The sequence below is a fragment of the Chiloscyllium plagiosum genome, unplaced genomic scaffold (genome assembly GCF_037043375.1).
Source record: "Chiloscyllium plagiosum isolate Xiang-an unplaced genomic scaffold, Cpla_swu_hap1 HiC_scaffold_33, whole genome shotgun sequence".
Lineage (NCBI taxonomy): Eukaryota > Metazoa > Chordata > Chondrichthyes > Orectolobiformes > Hemiscylliidae > Chiloscyllium > Chiloscyllium plagiosum.
The window spans coordinates 26,453,940-26,471,294 of NW_028270171.1; the positions used below are offsets into that span (position 1 = coordinate 26,453,940).

At 43.1% G+C, this 17,355-nt stretch overlaps 1 protein-coding gene across 1 annotated transcript in view; it reads right to left on the reverse strand.

Moving 5' to 3' along the window:
- The window catches only part of ddx59 (DEAD (Asp-Glu-Ala-Asp) box polypeptide 59), a 30,684-nt gene that overhangs the window by 6,271 nt on the left and 7,058 nt on the right, over positions 1-17,355 (reverse strand). Inside the window, exons 2-6 of the mRNA XM_043680002.2 lie at positions 10,220-11,026; positions 6,643-6,825; positions 3,042-3,131; positions 1,049-1,300; positions 220-372 (exon numbers count right to left, since the gene is read on the reverse strand). Of these exons, the coding sequence (XP_043535937.2) occupies positions 220-372; positions 1,049-1,300; positions 3,042-3,131; positions 6,643-6,825; positions 10,220-10,912 (1,371 nt within the window). The 5' untranslated portion in view covers positions 10,913-11,026. The remainder of the gene's footprint in view (positions 1-219; positions 373-1,048; positions 1,301-3,041; positions 3,132-6,642; positions 6,826-10,219; positions 11,027-17,355) is intronic.

Sequence of the window (17,355 nt, forward strand, 5' to 3'; positions counted from 1 at the left end):
AGAATCTAGTTATTGGTAATAAGTAGTCATTCTTGTTACATGCGTGAAACCTGGTCCATGCTGTCAACATGAATCTGAAAGACAGCCAAATTGGGGAATTCTGTGTACTTTCCAAAAATCTTTAACTTTCGTAAAGATTCCAGGTATAGAGGATTTGATTTTCAGCATGCTATCTCAGTGAGGTGTATCATCACGCATTGGTTTCCATCAGCCCTTTACCTGCAGAATCTGATTCCGTTCACACTGGACCTTGTCTGAGTGAATGGCCACTGTTTTCAGGCCTGTGACTGTCTGCACAGCATTTGACAGGAGATCAGCTCCCAGTCTGCAGTCCACAAACACCAGCACAGGGGGTTGGAAGAGCTTGCCATCCTAGATCAGAGGAACAAACCAAAAATGGATTAGAAAGTGTTTGTACAAAAGAAAGGTTGAGAAAGTAAAAATGGTTATTAAACTGAAATCAAAAAATACTGGATGCTGCCTGACCCACTGTGATTTCCAGCATTTTTTTGTTTTCAGTTCAGATTCCAGCATCTGGAGTAATCTCCTCCTAAAATGGTCATTGGCTCCTTTCGCTCTACCTCCCCAGTTGTGAAGATACAACTTCCTGTGGTTCAAATGGACTTTCAGTCCATTACTCAAATGATACACTTTCAGGTCAACAAGGCAGCTATTTAACTGCGAATGCATCTCAGTAGCACCTAATCATGTCCTCACCCTTAATTTTCTACTACATTCACATGCCTTTGAATCAGTGCCAGAGTGAGAATAGCTGTGTCTGAAGCTCCACATCTGCCACTCCGACCCTTCAAATCCTGAACACTAATGTTAGTTCTGCACCGATTGGGATCAAACACAGAACCTGTTCGCAGTGGTTCAGTTCCACTCTTGTCTATCGATACACAAAAGAGCCTGTACACCCCACTGTGTCGCCAATCTCTGGATTATAACGACAGGCAAGTTCCACTCTCCCTTGTCCCTGTCCCACTATTGGGGTGATACAGAGATTCTACTTTACAATTGTACAGAAATATTCAATTCGACTTGCGTTCAAAATCTCAAACAGCTTCTTCTTCTTGGACGGTTCCTCTACCCACAGGATAATTTGACGGACATTAGAACAAGGCTGGTTCATCTCTCCAACTGTGATCCTGACTGGGTCCTGCAGGAACTGGCCGGCCAGCTGCTCGATACCTGCTGGGATGGTAGCAGAGACCAAAATCGTTTGATGCTCAGAGGGCATTTTCTCCAGAATGTCCAACACCTGCTGCTGGAATCCCATCTTCAACATGGTGTCAACCTTAGTGAAAAATAACATCTTTTAGTTTACCATCAGCAACGTTGCACACTTGTTATTGTTGTTCAGAATATGGGTAAGGCCAGTAATATTGCTTCAAAATACTTGAGGTGAGCAACCTTATTAAACTGTTGAGATCTGTGTCGTGAAGGCACTCTCAGTGTAGGTACAGAGCTCCAGAATTTTAACCCAAATGACATGAAGGAACAGTAATAAATATTTCCAAGACAGGACGGTGAGAGACTTGGAGGGGAAACTGGAAACAGTCAGCTCTGTTCCTGTGCTGACTGTATTTGTCTCTTTCTATGGGGCAGAGGTTGCAGGTGTGGGAGCTACTTATAAAACAGCCTCAATGATAAGCTTGAATCAACAGACAGAACATAAAGCCCACCTGCAAGTTAATTGGAAAATGATTTCCTGTTTTGAACATAGTTAATCCTGCTATCTTTACAGTCCTGCAGCATTGGTGTCAACCACCTCACCCCAAAGATCACACATCACATCCGAACCTGCAGGGCAGGTGATTTAAATGACTTCACAGTGTACTTCAAAGCCAAGGCCAACAGTAGTTGAGAATTTAAGAACAAGGAAACCTGTAAATGTAGAATTAAATAGATAACATTTGGCCTTTATCACAGCGGGCTTTGAGCACAGAAGTGAAGATACTTTGCTTGAATTGAATAGAATAGACTGGACACGGGGTATCCTGTGCAGTTGGGAAGGATATATTTGTCAGAGAGAGAGGTTGGCCAGACCAGTCCCTGGAAAGGCAAGACTATGAGGAAAGATTGAAAACATCGGGTTTATATTTCCTATAGAGTTTAGGAGAATGAGGGGTGAAATACTGTTGAAACTTCTAAAATAAACAGGGGTAAATGCAGAAAAGATGTTTCCACTGGTTGGTGGAGGAAGTATTCAGAATATGAAGCAAGCCACTCAGGACTAAGATGAGGAAGAATTTCTTCCCTCAAAAGGTAGAGTGTCTTCAGAAATCTCTCTCTCACTCCCTCCCTCCCTCTCTCTCTGAGGGCTGTGGAAGCATAACTGACTGTGTTGAAGACAGAAATTGATAGATTTCTGAATACAAATTACACCAAGGAATATGGGAAAGGCATGGAAAAATTACATCGGGGTAGATAATGATAATCTAGAATGGTGGAGCAGGCTGGAGGGGCTGAATAGCCTACTCCTCTTCCTATGAATAAAAGGATTGGAAAAATGTCTACAAAGAATGGAGGGGCTGTAGAATTGACTTCTAGAAGTGGTTGAGGTAGAATCCGTCAATGTTGAAGATTAGATGGGTGACTGAAGGGAAATGGTTTGAAGGAATAAGAAGATATATTAGTTATTGCATGAACACAAACATGGAGTGGTCCTGTTGAATGGTCTGTTTCCATATTGCAACTTCTAAATGTTTGAAGTTCCCTCTACACTACCCATCAAATACTTACAGGGCAGGTAAGCATGGGATATATTCAACATAATACTTCATTTAACTGGACCACGTCTGCAGAGAGCTCACTCTGCACAAGGATAACTCCTCCTGTTATCACAGAACAGCCTCTCCTGGGATTATCACCAAAACCGTATGGTCACAGCCATGGGAAATGGAACAGATATTGGTCAAACTCATTCAAAATTCAAGGCGGAAAGCACTTCTTTCAATCAGGGATGACTTGAGCTTTGGCTGCAGTGTTGAATTCAGATGCGATTTTAAAAAGGATGCTTCAACATCAACATTTACCTCATCCACCACCACAACCTGCACTCCACACAGGCTGACAGCTTCTTGCTTTAGAATTTCCAGCAGCCGCCCCGGGGTTGCTATAATGACCTGCGGATAGAACCAAAAAGTCTAATTTAAAATTAAAGACCAAATGATATTCTGCAGGAAGTACATTGAGAGAAGAGGCAGTCCAGGGTGGTGGATGAAAGAATCTCTACTAACGGAGTGACTGGTGACATGAAAGTGCTTTGGGCCAAGTAGTGTGTCAGTTCTCCTCTCAACTGTTCAATTTCCCCTGGTCTTATACCCCCAAAGCATCAGATTGTGTCATTGGCTTTTAAAATTTTCAATATACTAAATCCAAACTGGATTGGAGTTTGCTATTTGTTTTGGGGAATATTTAAACTGATTGGCCTAATTCAAATTTGTTTCTGTTTCCAGGCAACTAACTACCCTAACTATCCCAGTAGCTGGTGCACATAGAGTCTGTGCAATGAGTTTAGTCAAGATGGATAGTTTTGTTGGAGATTAACTTGTGATTAAGTTGGCAAGTCCAATGGGTGGGGAGATAGGTAAGAGATTGGTGATGTTGGCAAAGGTATGAGAGCTGGGGACAGAAGAGTAGAAAGGAAAGGAGAGTGCAGAGGTGGTGACAGGGTAGGCAGAAATGGTGTCCACTCCAGGACAATGTGGTATACAGCCCTGAGAAAGAAAAATTACAGTGATATTAATTTGTTTTGCCATTTTCTTTCAACATTTCTCTTTACCAGATATAAAAATATTGAAAATGCGGATTCAAGATTGTTTAGCTCACAGTCAGGTATCATCCCTTTGAGTAATGAGAGTATTTTTTGCTTTCCAATTGGAGTTGGAAGGCAATGCACAAGGGTGGGTATGTTGGCTGTTCATTGGAAGTAGATCCTATGATGAAACCTCCAGGAATATATTTCATCACAGTTGGCAACTCTACACTCAACTATTGGCATTCCTGATGAAGGACTTCTGCCCAAAACATCGACTCTCATGCTCCTCGGATGCTGCCTAACCTGCTGTGCTTTTCCAGCGCCACACATTTTGTCTCTGTTACCATCTCTTATCATGTATGTTTGAGAATCCTACTGTTAGTGAATGTTTCACTGTCACACTCATGGTCATGCAGGTTGGGAGTTTCCATCAATTGAAAATCCATCTGCAAGTTCAAAAGGGTGATCTTACATCGAGCATAGATTTGGTTGAGCGATACAGGAGCAGTAGTGCCACCTGACACTGGTAATGGTAATAAGTACTGTACACGTACTTATAGCAAGCTAAGTACTGTATATGCCTGTAGCACATTTGCCCTGAGTTAGGATGTCATGCGATTGAAGTCCCAGTCCACAAATTTAGAACAAAACTTAGACCAAGATATTCCCAGTGCCATGGGCAGTGTTTATGCCTTAATTGGTATCTCTGAAAATACATTATCTGGTTCTAATCTCAATGTTGTTGGTGAGAGATTACAATGTATAAATTAGCTGTCAAGTTTCCTACATCACATTTGTAGCTACACTCCAAAGTACTTCATTGGCTGTGAAGGATCCATACAAATCTTTCCTATACATGCCGTGTGGTTAAATTTAACATCCAAATGTTCCACCCAAGTAACAATAGTCACAAACACTAAGTACATACCAGATGTTAGACATTTAATACCTTAGGTGGTAGGCATATTTTAAAACTTACATTTGCAAATGTTTATTGATTTACACAAACTAATCTTAGATTAGATTCCCTACAGTGTGGAAACAGGCCCTTTGGCCCAACCAGTCCACACCGACCCTCCGAAGAATAACCCACCTTGACCCATATCCGTCTGATTAATGCACCTAACACTATGGGCAATTTAGCATGGCCAGTTCACCTGACCTGCACATCTTTGGACTGTGGGAGGAAACCGGAGCACCCGGAGGAAACCCACCCAGACACGGGGAGAATGTGCAAACTCCACACAGAGAAGTAGCCAGAGGCTGGAATCGAACCTGGGTCCCTGGTGCTGTGAGGCAGCAGTGCTAACCACTGAGCCACCGTGACGCCCTATCTTATTTGAATTGGTACATTAATGATTTTTTTTCACTGGATTAATAATCCAGAGAACGGGACATCAGTAATTCCAGTTTGAGAATGTCACAGCATCATACAATTCAGAAGGTGATATCAGCCCTGTGACAACTCTTTGTAGAAGCTATCCTGTCTACTGTTCTTTCCCCATAGCCTTCCACATTTTCCCCTTTAGAGTATTTATTCAATTCCCTCTTGAAAGCCACCATCAAACCTGTTTTGTATTGCATTCCAGATCATAATCTCTGGTTATTTTGCCATTACCTTAAGGGTTTCTCCCTGGATCCTGGCCATATCACTGGAAATATTTTCCCTTTATTCACTCTATCAAAACCATTCAGGATACTGAACACCTCTCTTCAAATCTTCTACTTAACTTCTCCACTGTAAGAACAAGCCCCAATCTGATGAAAAGTCACAGATCTGCAACTTTCGCTCCATTTTTCTCTCCACTGATGTTGCCTGACAGTTGCGGAGTATATCTGTTTTCATCCCAACACAGATAAAATGCCATTTTTGCTACATTAAAAGGTATTATCAGAAGCAATTTGATACAGCTATGCAAGATACTTGGACAGGTGGTCCAAGAGCTTGGTGAAAGAGATAGATTTTAAGGAGTATCTTAAAGGAGGAGATTTAGCAATTGTCATGTTGTAACCAGATTTCTGGGTTAGCGGAAGAAGGAACTGGTGCAGAGATAACAAGAGGAACACAACAGTATCCCATGTTTTGAATTCTGGAGGACCCATGTTTCATTTTCTGCACTGAGTAGAACAACAACACGGAAATAACTCAGAAACAATGACTGTTCTCACATGGACAGAGGAACTAACTCACCACTATTAACAGATAACACAGGAGTGATCACAGGCACCATTACATGGATCCTCCTATAGAGCACAAGTAGCAATGTTAAAGTGAGACTCTGAGGACTGGCTGCTCTTGGTAATGCTGGAAAACTGTGCCCTTGAAATAGCAGTCCATTCATGTGAAAGCAACACAAACCAATAAAGAATACATTATGATTTAATTGGTAACTAGGCCAGGTGGGACTCAGCCACACAGACCAGCAGGTCCTGGTTGGATTGCTGGTTTGTGCAGTTACCAGATCTCAGACAGGGCTGCAGTTAGCCTTAACACCATCAGGTAAGGAATTGGAAAACAAACAAACAACAAAAAACAAAATTAACTAGCAGTCCTCATCCATGACACCCTATTTTGTCCATTTGTGGAAAAATGTCATTGGCAAAGCCAACATTTCATGGGAACGGGGTGACTGTGCAAAAGTTGAACAGAAGATAGGATTAAGTTCAGATGCGAAGCCATACAGTTGAATACACTGCTAACAACTATTGCCCAAGTTCATTAAAAGGATTGGCCATGAAGGCAACCAAAATCTGTGTAACTTCATCCTATTCAGAGTTAGTCTCTTAAGGAGAGAAGCAGCAACAAGTAGGGAAAAATAACAGAGAAATTACAAGACTGAGCAAATAAAACTCTGTCTGAATAGACTGTTGATTGCCTGAATGCTTTGTTTGAGGCGGTGCAGCTGTGGGGGTAAAGGCATTCCCCCGACCAGCAGTGCAGTTCTCATGTTGGGCAAACCCATCATCAGCTCCCTGGCCTGCCCTTCGATCTGAATGGCAAGTTCACGTGTCGGAGTCAGGATCAGTCCAGTCGGCTGCTGGGCTGAAGTCTTCTTGTTCTGAAAGACAGGAAAACAAAAGATGCTACCATTCAAATTCTGAGACAGACAGTTCCGCTTTATTCCACATCTGCAACGTTGAACTGAGAAAGTAATCAGTTTCTGAATTTTGTGTTCCCATTCTTTTTTTTAAATTATTCAGTTTATGGAATGCGACTGCTGGAGACACCAAAAAATGTTCTCATTTTGGGCTTTCAATGTCATCAAAACACTCCGAGATCAACACAAAGTGATACAGAGCCAAACACCCAAGGTTAGATGCTACAGGGTTAGAAATTAAATTACGAAGAAATTATAACACAGACAGGCTATTTATACCACTCTATGTTGGTGTTTATCATCTACATGAACAATAAGCCAAAAATCACATGCCCTATTCCTTCAAATACAAGCACAGCCTCTGCTTCAAAAGCATCCTCACAACTGGAAAATACACATACTATTATATGTAATTTTATGCAACTTTCCTTTTATTCTAACAGTCCACTTCTACCACTCTGTGTAATCCACTAATTACCAGGAATTACTTCTTTCTTAAACCCAGCTTTTTCTTATCCATTGTCTCCTAAGAATATTCTAAGCAATGTTTATTCCCATTTCTGCCCAGTTTGTAGTCTAGTCTATTGCTATGCAAATAAATCTACTTGTGCGTCGTAGTCACGATACTGGACTAGCAATCCACAACCCCAGCTGGGTTCAAAACCCACCACCTAAAAGTTCAATAACGTTCGAAAAAAAAATGATTGTACCAAAACCCATTTAGTTCACTAATGTCCATTATGGGGCGGCACAGTGGCTCAGTGGTTAGCACCTCTACCTCACAGCACCACGGTCCCAGGTTCGATTCCAGCCTCGGGCGACTGTCTGTGTGAAGTTTGCACATTCTCCCCGTGTCTGTGTGGGTTTCCTCCGGGTACTCCAATCTTTCCTCCCACAGTCCAAAGATGTGCAGGTCAGGTGAATTGGCCATGCTAAATTGCCCATAGTATTAGGTGCATCAGTCAGAGGGAAATGGGTCTGGGTGGGTTACTCTTCTGAGGGTCGGTGTGGACTGGAAGGGCCTGTTTCCACACTGTAGGGAATCTAATCTAATGAAAGGAAATCTGCCATCCTTACCTGGTCTAGCCTACATGTTACTTTAGACCCACAATCATTTTTTTTAAAACTCATTTCTGCGATGGAGGAACACTGGTTAAGCTGGCATTTATTATCCATCCCTAATCGAGAGTTCACTGTCAAACACATTGCTGTGGGTCTGCAATCACAGGTAAGAACAGTAGTTTCCTTCTCGAAAAGTGTGCAGTTCTGGTAGTCTGGGAAGGATATCATTAAACTGGAAATTTAAGAAATCTCCAGAATGGATTAACCAGGACGTTGCTGGGAGGATTTGAGATATAAAAATAGATTAGAAAGGCTGGGACTTTTTTCATTGTAGCGTAGCAGGTGGAGGGGTGATGTATTGATGTTTATAAAACCAGGAGTTGCATAGATAGTGTGAATGGCAAGGGTGTTTTCCCTTGGCTGGAGAAGTTTACAACTGGGGAGCATATTATTAAGGTGAGGAAAAAGACTTAAAAAAGAACATATGGAGACTTTTTTTTAAAAAACACAGAGTGGTTTGTGTGTGGAATGAATTGCCAAAGAAAATAGTGAATGCAGGTACAGTTACAGAGTTTAAAAGACATTTAGATAAAGACATGAATAGGAAAGGCGAGACTAATTTAGTTTGACAACATGGTCAGCAAGTACTGGTTGGACCAAAGGGTCTGTTTCCATGCTGTTTATGAGACTAGGGAAACAGATTATTTTTTTCTGAAAATTGTCGAAGATTTCATGCTCCCCCTTCGACTCTTAATTCCAGATTTTTATTGAATTCAAATTCCACTGTCTGCCACAGGGGGGATTTGAACCCCACTCCCCAGAACATTACTTGAATTAATAGTCCAGCAATAATACCACTAAGCCACTGCCTGCCCATGTTGACTCTTAAGTGTCCTCTGGGCAATAAAAGCTGGCACAGCCAGCAATGTCCATATTCCATGAACGAATTTTTAAAATTACAACAACAACTGCCCTTCAGAAATACTTCACTGTGCCAAAAGTGCTTTTGTCTCTAATGTACATCTGTCAGTCCAGACAAGACAAAACTTCACAATCTCACACTTTGTTAGTCACAGAGCAATGATTATAAAGAGAACCAGTCCTTGGCCCAATGTTTGAAATTCCCAATCAGTTTCAACTACTCTCTGAGTCAGCAGATACGATTACCTAAATTGGCAACTCAACTGTACCCTTAAGTCAGTGGCCAGATTGCAGATAAAGCTCTATTTCTGATGAAGGGATTTTACCGCTCGTCGGATGCTGCCTGAACTGCTGTGCTTTTCCAGTACCACTCTAATCTAGAGCTGAAACTTTATTGCTGGAACAGCACAGCAGGTCAGGCAGCATCTAGGGAACAGAAGATTCGACGTTTCGGGCACATGCCCTTCTTCAGGATTCCTGAATTCCTGATTCCTGAAGAAGGGCATGTGCCCGAAACGTCGAATCTTCTGTTCCCTAGATGCTGCCTGACCTGCTGTGCTGTTCCAGCAATAAAGTTTCAGCTTTGATCTCCAGCGTCTGCAGACCTCACTTTCTCCACTCTAATCTAGAATCTGGTTTCCAGCATCTACAGTCCTTGCTTTTTACCCAGATTGCAGATAAAACAGTACACCTAGGTTACAGATTCTATTGGGTAGTAGCAAGTTCCACATCCTACCAGATTCTGCGTAAGTTTTCTCCTGAATTCTTGATTGAATTTATGAATGATCATCATACATTTATGGTCCTCCTAGTTTTGGACTGCTAAACAATGAAAGGATATTTTAAATAGTCATGCAAATTTTTACTTCTGGTACCATCCTGGCAAATATTTTATCATACCTTCCCCAGCATCCAAACATTCGTTTTATAAAGTGGAGACCACAGTGTGCCCAAAGTTGTGTGTGGTCAAACCAGCATTCTGTGCAAATTTTACCTCACTCGGATTCATAGAATCATGTAAACAGCACAGCAAGAAGCGATTTAGTCGATTGTGCATGATGGGTTCTTTGAAAGAGCTAATCCCAAAACGTGCAAAAAGTTTCCTTTGTGAATATTCCCTTTTGAAAGCCACTATTGATTCCGCCTCCATTGTTGTTTCAGGTCAATGTTCCAGATTGCAATAACTTGCTCTGTACTTAAAAAACATAAGTCAGAATTTGGACACAGGGACAATGTGCAAGATTCTTTAGCATTTCGTTAATGCAAATTGGAGATCCTCTGTATTTGCAATGTACAACTACCTCCTCCAGCCCACCCTCCCTCTCCTCATCGCTCTCCCTCTGCCCCTCCAGCCTTCTCCGTCGCCCCTCACCTCTCGCATTGCTGCCATGATAACTGGAAGCAGAAAAGCCGCAGTTTTTCCTGAGCCAGTGTCCGCTGCTGCCAGGACATCTTTCCCCACCAAGCCTTGTGGCAGCATCTCCATCTGTACCGGGGTAGGGCTCAGGTAGCCCAGCCTCGCCAGGTTCCCGTTCAGGGTCTCGGGGAAGCCGCAATGCTCAAATTCCACAATGGGCCGGACAGCCGGGCCCGACACGGCGATGCCAAGTTGGTGCTGCAGGGCCTCCACCTGTTCGGCCCTCAGGCTGGAGATAAATGGGTGCTCCACGTAGTTGCCAGGCTGCTCCTCCGGCTGCAGGCTGGGCTGTGCCTCAGCAACGGGTGCTGGAGCCCCCAATCCCAAACGCTGCAGATTCTGGGCTTTACACTCCAGGCTGCACACATCGCTGTCAGTCTCATTGCAGATATATTCACCGTACCGGCCACATACTGAGCAGACCGGTTCTCCTGGCTCTGGCCAGCGCTGGACTTTGCTCAGCTGCTTCACTGGCTCCTCCTCCTCCTCCTCCTCCTCCTCTGGACCGGCAGTGGACTCAGGATCTTCCCTGACCCCCTGGGACTGCTCAGTGTCCCCCGAATCATCGCAAAGGACTTTACTTTTCTTGGCAGCTTGGCCTTCGCCTTCTTCCACTCTTTTCACCTTCAGCGACCGGGGGACAAACATGGCCTGTTAGCCTTTGGAGAAATTGAGAGTCTTCACTGGATGGTCAACACATTCTGCAGCTGTGAAACGTTCAACAGGCTCTTTAATAAACCCAGAAAACCACAAAGGCTGCAACTGTAAAGAGAGAGAGAAACACAAGAGTTACTGTTTCAGCTGAATGACCTTGCATCATCAATCCCCTGTCATTATCTCACATTGCCAGTTTGTTCAAACTTTCCTATTGACTTTGGGTGTAGAAAAGTAACTTACAAGTTCCAAACTAAAGGAAGAGGATGTTGCCCAAAATATCACTTTGGGTTGGAACAAACCCCAGGCGTGCAGCCCATTGGGTTCTCTCTCTGCTTTGTTCAGCAATTGCTCTGTTCCTTCGAGACAGAGAGATGGAAAGTTGTGTTCCTGGAGTATTAGCTGGGGCCTCTGGATTACTGGTCCTATAACATCACCATAACGCTACTGTCTCTGACATTGATTAAAGAGGGGATGTAATAAGGTCTAAGTTAGATTTAAAATGTATCTATCTAAACAACCACAGCAGGGCAAATGATAACCCATGTGATGAGTACCCACGGACAGTGGGCTGAATAAAAGGTCAGAATCTGAGGAATTCGAAAAAGATTGGGACGAAAAGAAAGGAGACACACTGGAAGTATTGGGCAAGAAGAATATTAAAATCCTGGAGGAAGGGTGGGAGGAAAGAGAGAGATAGAGCGAGAGGGATCACAAGACAGAGAGAGTGCGCGAGACAGAGAGAGCGCGCGAGACAGAGAAAGAGGGAGGGAGGGTCCTAGAGGGATCCAGGACAAAATTTCTCTGGTAAATTTAGAAAAAAATACCATGACACCAACAGGTATATACTACTGGCATTGTTGATGATGAGCTGGCTCAGGACTGATGGATTCTCTTTAATCTATATCTTGCTAATTCTTTTTTTCTTAAACTATTCAAAATGGTGCTGGACCATGGCGACGGTGGAAAAGCTTTTCACCGTATTTTTACTGTGCTTCTCTGTAAAATACCTGTGACAATAAAATCATTCATTCATTCACACAGAGCACCAACTGTTGGAAATATATACTGGGTTAGGAAGTAATAAAGGACAAAGAGGGGAAAAAGTTTCTGAAGAAAGTTTGGAAGAATTTTCATAGAAACATAAGAGGGAGGAACAGAAGTAGGCCATTCGATCCTGAGCATACTCCACCATTCAATATGATCATGGCTGATCATTGAGCTCAATATCCTGATTCCGCTCTTCCCCATATCCCTTGTTCCCTCTGCCACAAATTATATCCACCTCCTTGAAAACACGTTTTGACATCAACGACTTTCCCGTGGCAGTGAATTCCATAGGCTCATCACTTTATTGGTGACTAAACTTCTTGTCAACTCTATATAGATGGGGGTTTCAACAGAAGTGAAATTTTAAAAGTCAAAAATGAGAGAGAGTGTCGAAGTGCAGGGTTGTGATTGGATGAGTGATAACCGGAGTGTGACAGGAACAAAAATCTACACAGAGCAATGCAGAAATTGAGAAAAGTGCAGAAATTGGAAGCAAGGTAGGTGATAAGTGGTGAAAAGTCGTGGCCTAAGGCTCTTTATGTGAATGCATGCAGTGTTTGTAACAGGATAGATGAACCTTCCAGCTCAGCGAGCAAACCTATCTCATCCAGGATAGATGAGTTGATGGCACAAATAGAAACAAACGTGACTTGATAGCTGAGTTGCCGAGGCCAATATTCAACAGTATTTGACATTCCCGAATAGACAAAATGTAAAAGGAAGTGGGGTAGCTTTGTTAATAAAGGATGGTGTAAATGTGGTGGTGAGCAATGATATGGGTGCAATAAATTGTGATGTGGAATCAGTTGGGGTGGAAATAAGGGAACAGTCATGGGTGGAAGTAATCTACAAGCCCCCAAAGAGTTGTCTCACTGTAGGACAAGATAAATTTGGAAATACTGGAGGTGTGTAAGATGGCCATTACAATTTTCACGGCTGATTTTAATCGTGACTGAACAAATCAGATGGGGAAGGGGGACACAGAAGACAACTTTGTAGTGTACAGCAGAGATTGTATCTCAGAAGAATATATCACAGAATCTCCCTAGGAACAGGCTATTTTAGATCATGGAGAGCAATGCAGGCCTCAAACCAGTGTCCTCAACTGAGACAGGGGCAATTAGAGTTATGAAAAGTTAACTAAAGTGGGCTGAGAAAATAGACTAAAAGGGAAAGTCAGTGGATGAGGCAGGGAAGGCATTGAAGCACATATTTCATGACATTAAGCAAACACTTATTCCAGTCAAAAAGGAGGTCTTGAGAAGAATGAACCATTTGTGTCTAACAAAGGCAGTCATAGAACATTTCCAATATAAAAAATAAGGCAAACAAAGCAACAAAATCTAATGATAGGCAAATGACTAAAAGCCTAAAAAAGAGGGCCAGAAGTTGATTGTGAAAGTTAGGAACAAGTTAGGAACCAGCTAGGAACAAAGAAAACCAAACAGAAACAGCTCCTATGATATAGGAATAAAAAAGATAAGTGTGAGACCCTTGGAGGATGTGATTTGGACACTAATTACATATAAATGGCAGTTAACTTATCCCAATGTTTCGCATTAAATTTCATGCAGAATGCTATAAACATCCCAAAGATAACACATAAGCAAAGTGCTAATGGGTAAATGATCTCATAATGGGAGACAAATTGCCAGGAGTTGATGATCACCTTTCAAAGGGTTTTAAAGGAGGTGGCTGCAGATATAGTTGTGACATTGGTTGAAATATTCCAGAACTCTCAGTATTCCAGCAGCGTGGGTTGGTACCTGGGATTTTGATGTTGTGGCTATTACGGAGACATGGGTAGAACAGGGACAGGATTGGCTGTTGCAGGTTCCAGGGTTTAAATGTTTTAGTAGGGTCAGAGGTGGGGGTAAAAGAGGGGGAGGTGTGGCATTGCTTATCAAAGATAGTATTACAGCGGTGGAAAGGACGATGGATGAAGATTTGCCATCTGAGGTAGTTTGGGCTGAGGTTAGGAATAGGAAAGGTGGGGTCATCCTGTTAGGAGTTTTCTACAGGCCTCCTAATAGTCCTAGAGACGTAGAAGAAAGGATTACGAGGATGATTCAGGAGAAGAGTGAAAGTAATAGGGTGGTTGTTATGGGGGACTTTAACTTTCCAGATATTGACTGGGAAAGCGATAGCTCGAGTTCGTTAGATGGGTCGGTGTTTGTCCAATGTGTGCAGGAGGGTTTCCTGACACAATATGTAGACAGGCCAACAAGAGGTGAGGCCATACTGGATTTGGTTCTGGGTAACGAACCAGGCCAGGTGTTAGAATTGGAGGTAGGTGAGCACTTTGGGGACAGTGACCACACTTCAGTGACTTTTACTCTCGTGATGAGGGATAAGTGTGCACTGCAGGGCAAGAGTTATAGCTGGGGGCAGGGAAATTATGATGCGGTGAGGCACGACTTAGGATGCGTGGCTTGGAAAAGTAGGCTTCAAGGCATGGGCACAATTGATATGTGGAGCTTGTTCAAGGAGCAACTATTGAGTGTCCTTGATAATTATGTACCTGTCAGGCAGGGAGGAAAGGGTCGTGTGAGGGAGCCGTGGTTTAATAAGGAATTGGAATCCCTTGTTAAATGGAAGAGGGCGGCCTATGTAAAGATGAGGCGTGAAGGTTCAATTGGGACAATTGAGAGTTATAAGGTAGCCAGGAAGGATCTGAAGAGAGAGCTAAGAGCAGCAAGGAGGGGACATGAAAAGTCCTTAGTTGGTAGGATTAGGGAAAACCCTAAGGCTTTCTATAGGTATGTCAGGAATAAAAGAATGACTAGGTTAGGAATAGGTCCAGTCAAGGATAGTAGTGGGAAGTTGCGTGTGGAGGCTGAAGAGATTGGGGAGACACTGAATGAATACTTTTCGTCAGTATTCACTCAGGAACAGGACATTGTTGCCGATGTGAATACGGAGTCACAATTAAGTAGAATGGATGGCTTTGAGGTATGTAGGGAAGAGGTGTTGGAAATTCTGGAAAGGGTGAAAATAGATAAGTCCCCTGGGCCTGATGGCATTTATCCTAGGATTCTCTGGGAAGCAAGGGAGGAGATTGCAGAGCCATTGGCCTTGATTTTTATGTCCTCGTTGTCTACAGGAATAGTGCCAGAAGACTGGAGGATAGCGAATGTGGTTCCCTTGTTCAAGAAGGGAGTAGGGATAACCCTAGTAACTATAGGCCGGTGAGTCTCACTTCTGTTGTGGGCAAAGTCTTAGAGAGAATTGGAAGGGATAGGATTTATGATCATCTGGATAGGAATAATGTGATCAAGGATAGTCAGCATGGTTTTGTGAAGGGCAGGTCGTGCCTCACAAATCTTATTGAATTCTTTGATAAGGTGACTAAGGAGGTAGACGAGGGTAAAGTGGTAGATGTGGTGTATATGGATTTTAGTAAGGCGTTTGATAAGGTTCCCCATGGTAGGCTACTGCAAAAAATACGGAGGTATGGCATTGAGGGTGAGTTGGAGGTTTGGATTAGGAGTTGGCTGGCTGGAAGAAGACAGAGGGTAGTAGTTGATGGTAAAGGTTCATCTTGGAGTGTAGTTACTAGCGGTGTTCCGCAAGGATCTGTTTTGGGACCATTGCTGTTTGTCATTTTTATAAATGACCTGGAGGAGGGGCTAGAAGGTTGGGTGAGCAAGTTTGCGGATGATACGAAAGTCGGTGGAGTTGTTAACAGTGAGGAAGGATGTGTCAGGTTACAGCGGGATATAGATAAGTTGCAGAACTGGGCAGAAAAGTGGCAAATGGAGTTCAATGTAGGTAAGTGTGAGGTGATTCACTTTGGTAAGAGTAACAAAAAGATGGGGTACTGGGCTAATGGTCGGATACTTGGTTGTGTGGATGAGCAGAGGGATCTTGGTGTCCATGTACACAGATCTCTGAAAGTTGCCACCCAGGTAAATAGTGCTGTGAAGAAGGCATATGGTGTACTGGCTTTTATTGGTAGAGGAATTGAGTTCCGGAGCCCTGAGGTCATGTTGCAGTTGTATAAGACTCTGGTGTGGCCGCATCTGGAGTATTGTGTGCAGTTTTGGTCGCCATACTATAGGAAGGATGTGGAGGCACTGGAACGGGTGCAGAGGAGGTTTACCAGGATGTTGCCTGGTATGGTAGGAAGATCGTATGAGGCACTTGGGGCTGTTTTCATTGGAGAAAAGAAGGTTTAGGGGTGACTTGATAGAGGTGTACAAGATGATTAGGGGTTTAGATAGGGTTGACCATGAGAACCTTTTTCCACGTATGGAGTCAGCTATTACGAGGGGGCATAGCTTTAAATTAAGGGATGGTAGGTATAGGACAGATGTTAGGGGTAGATTCTTTACTCAGCGAGTCGTGAGTTCATGGAATGCCCTGCCAGTAGCAGTGGTGGACTCTCCCTCTTTATGGGCATTTAAACGGGCATTGGATAGGCATATGGAGGATAGTGGGCTAGTGTAGGTTAGTTGGGCTTGGATCGGCCAAAGGGCCTGTACTGCGCTGTATTCTTCTATGTTCTATGTTCTAAGAGTTCCAGTGGGTTAGAAAACTGCTAATTCAAAATGGGAGGGGAGACAGCAATCAAGAAATATAGGCTAGTTATCATTACATCTGTCAAGGGGAAAAGGAAGAAATAACAGGCCATTTAGAAAAGTCTATCACATTCAAATAGGTTTTGTGAAAGAGAAATCAAGTTTGACAAATTTAATGAGCAGAGTTGATAAAGGAGAACAACTAGATGTGCATTTGGATTTCCAGAAGGTACCGCATAAAAGACTAGATTAGATTCCCTACAGTGTGGAAACAGCCCAACCAGTCCACACCGACCCTCCGAAGAGTAACCCACCCTCTGACTAATGCACCTAACACTATGGTCAATTTAGCATGGCTAACCTACCTGACCTGCACATCTTTGGACTGTGGGAGGAAACTGGAGCACCCGGAGAAAACCCAGGCAGACAGGGGGAGAATGTGCAAACTCCACACAGACAACCGCCCGAGTTTGGAATCAAACCTAGGACCCTGCTACTGTGAGACAGCAGTGCTGACCACTGAGCCACCATGCTGCCCTAAAAGTTTTACCCAATTTAGTTGCTCATTGTATTGGGGATAAGGTATTAGTATGGACTGAGGATTGGCTAAAACACAGGAGACAGAATCAAGATTAATGGGTTTTTCTCCAGTTCAGAAAGACATAACTAGTGGAGTACCATAAAGATCAGACCTCAGATCTCGATTATTCATGATCTATATTAATAACTCAGAGGAGGGGATAGAGTATAATGTATCCAAATTTGCTGATAATGCAAAAAGAGGTGCTTGTTGTAGTGAGGAATCTGCGAGGGGTCACAAACAGATTGAATGTTTGTGGGCAAAATTCCTGGCAGGTGGAGTGTGAG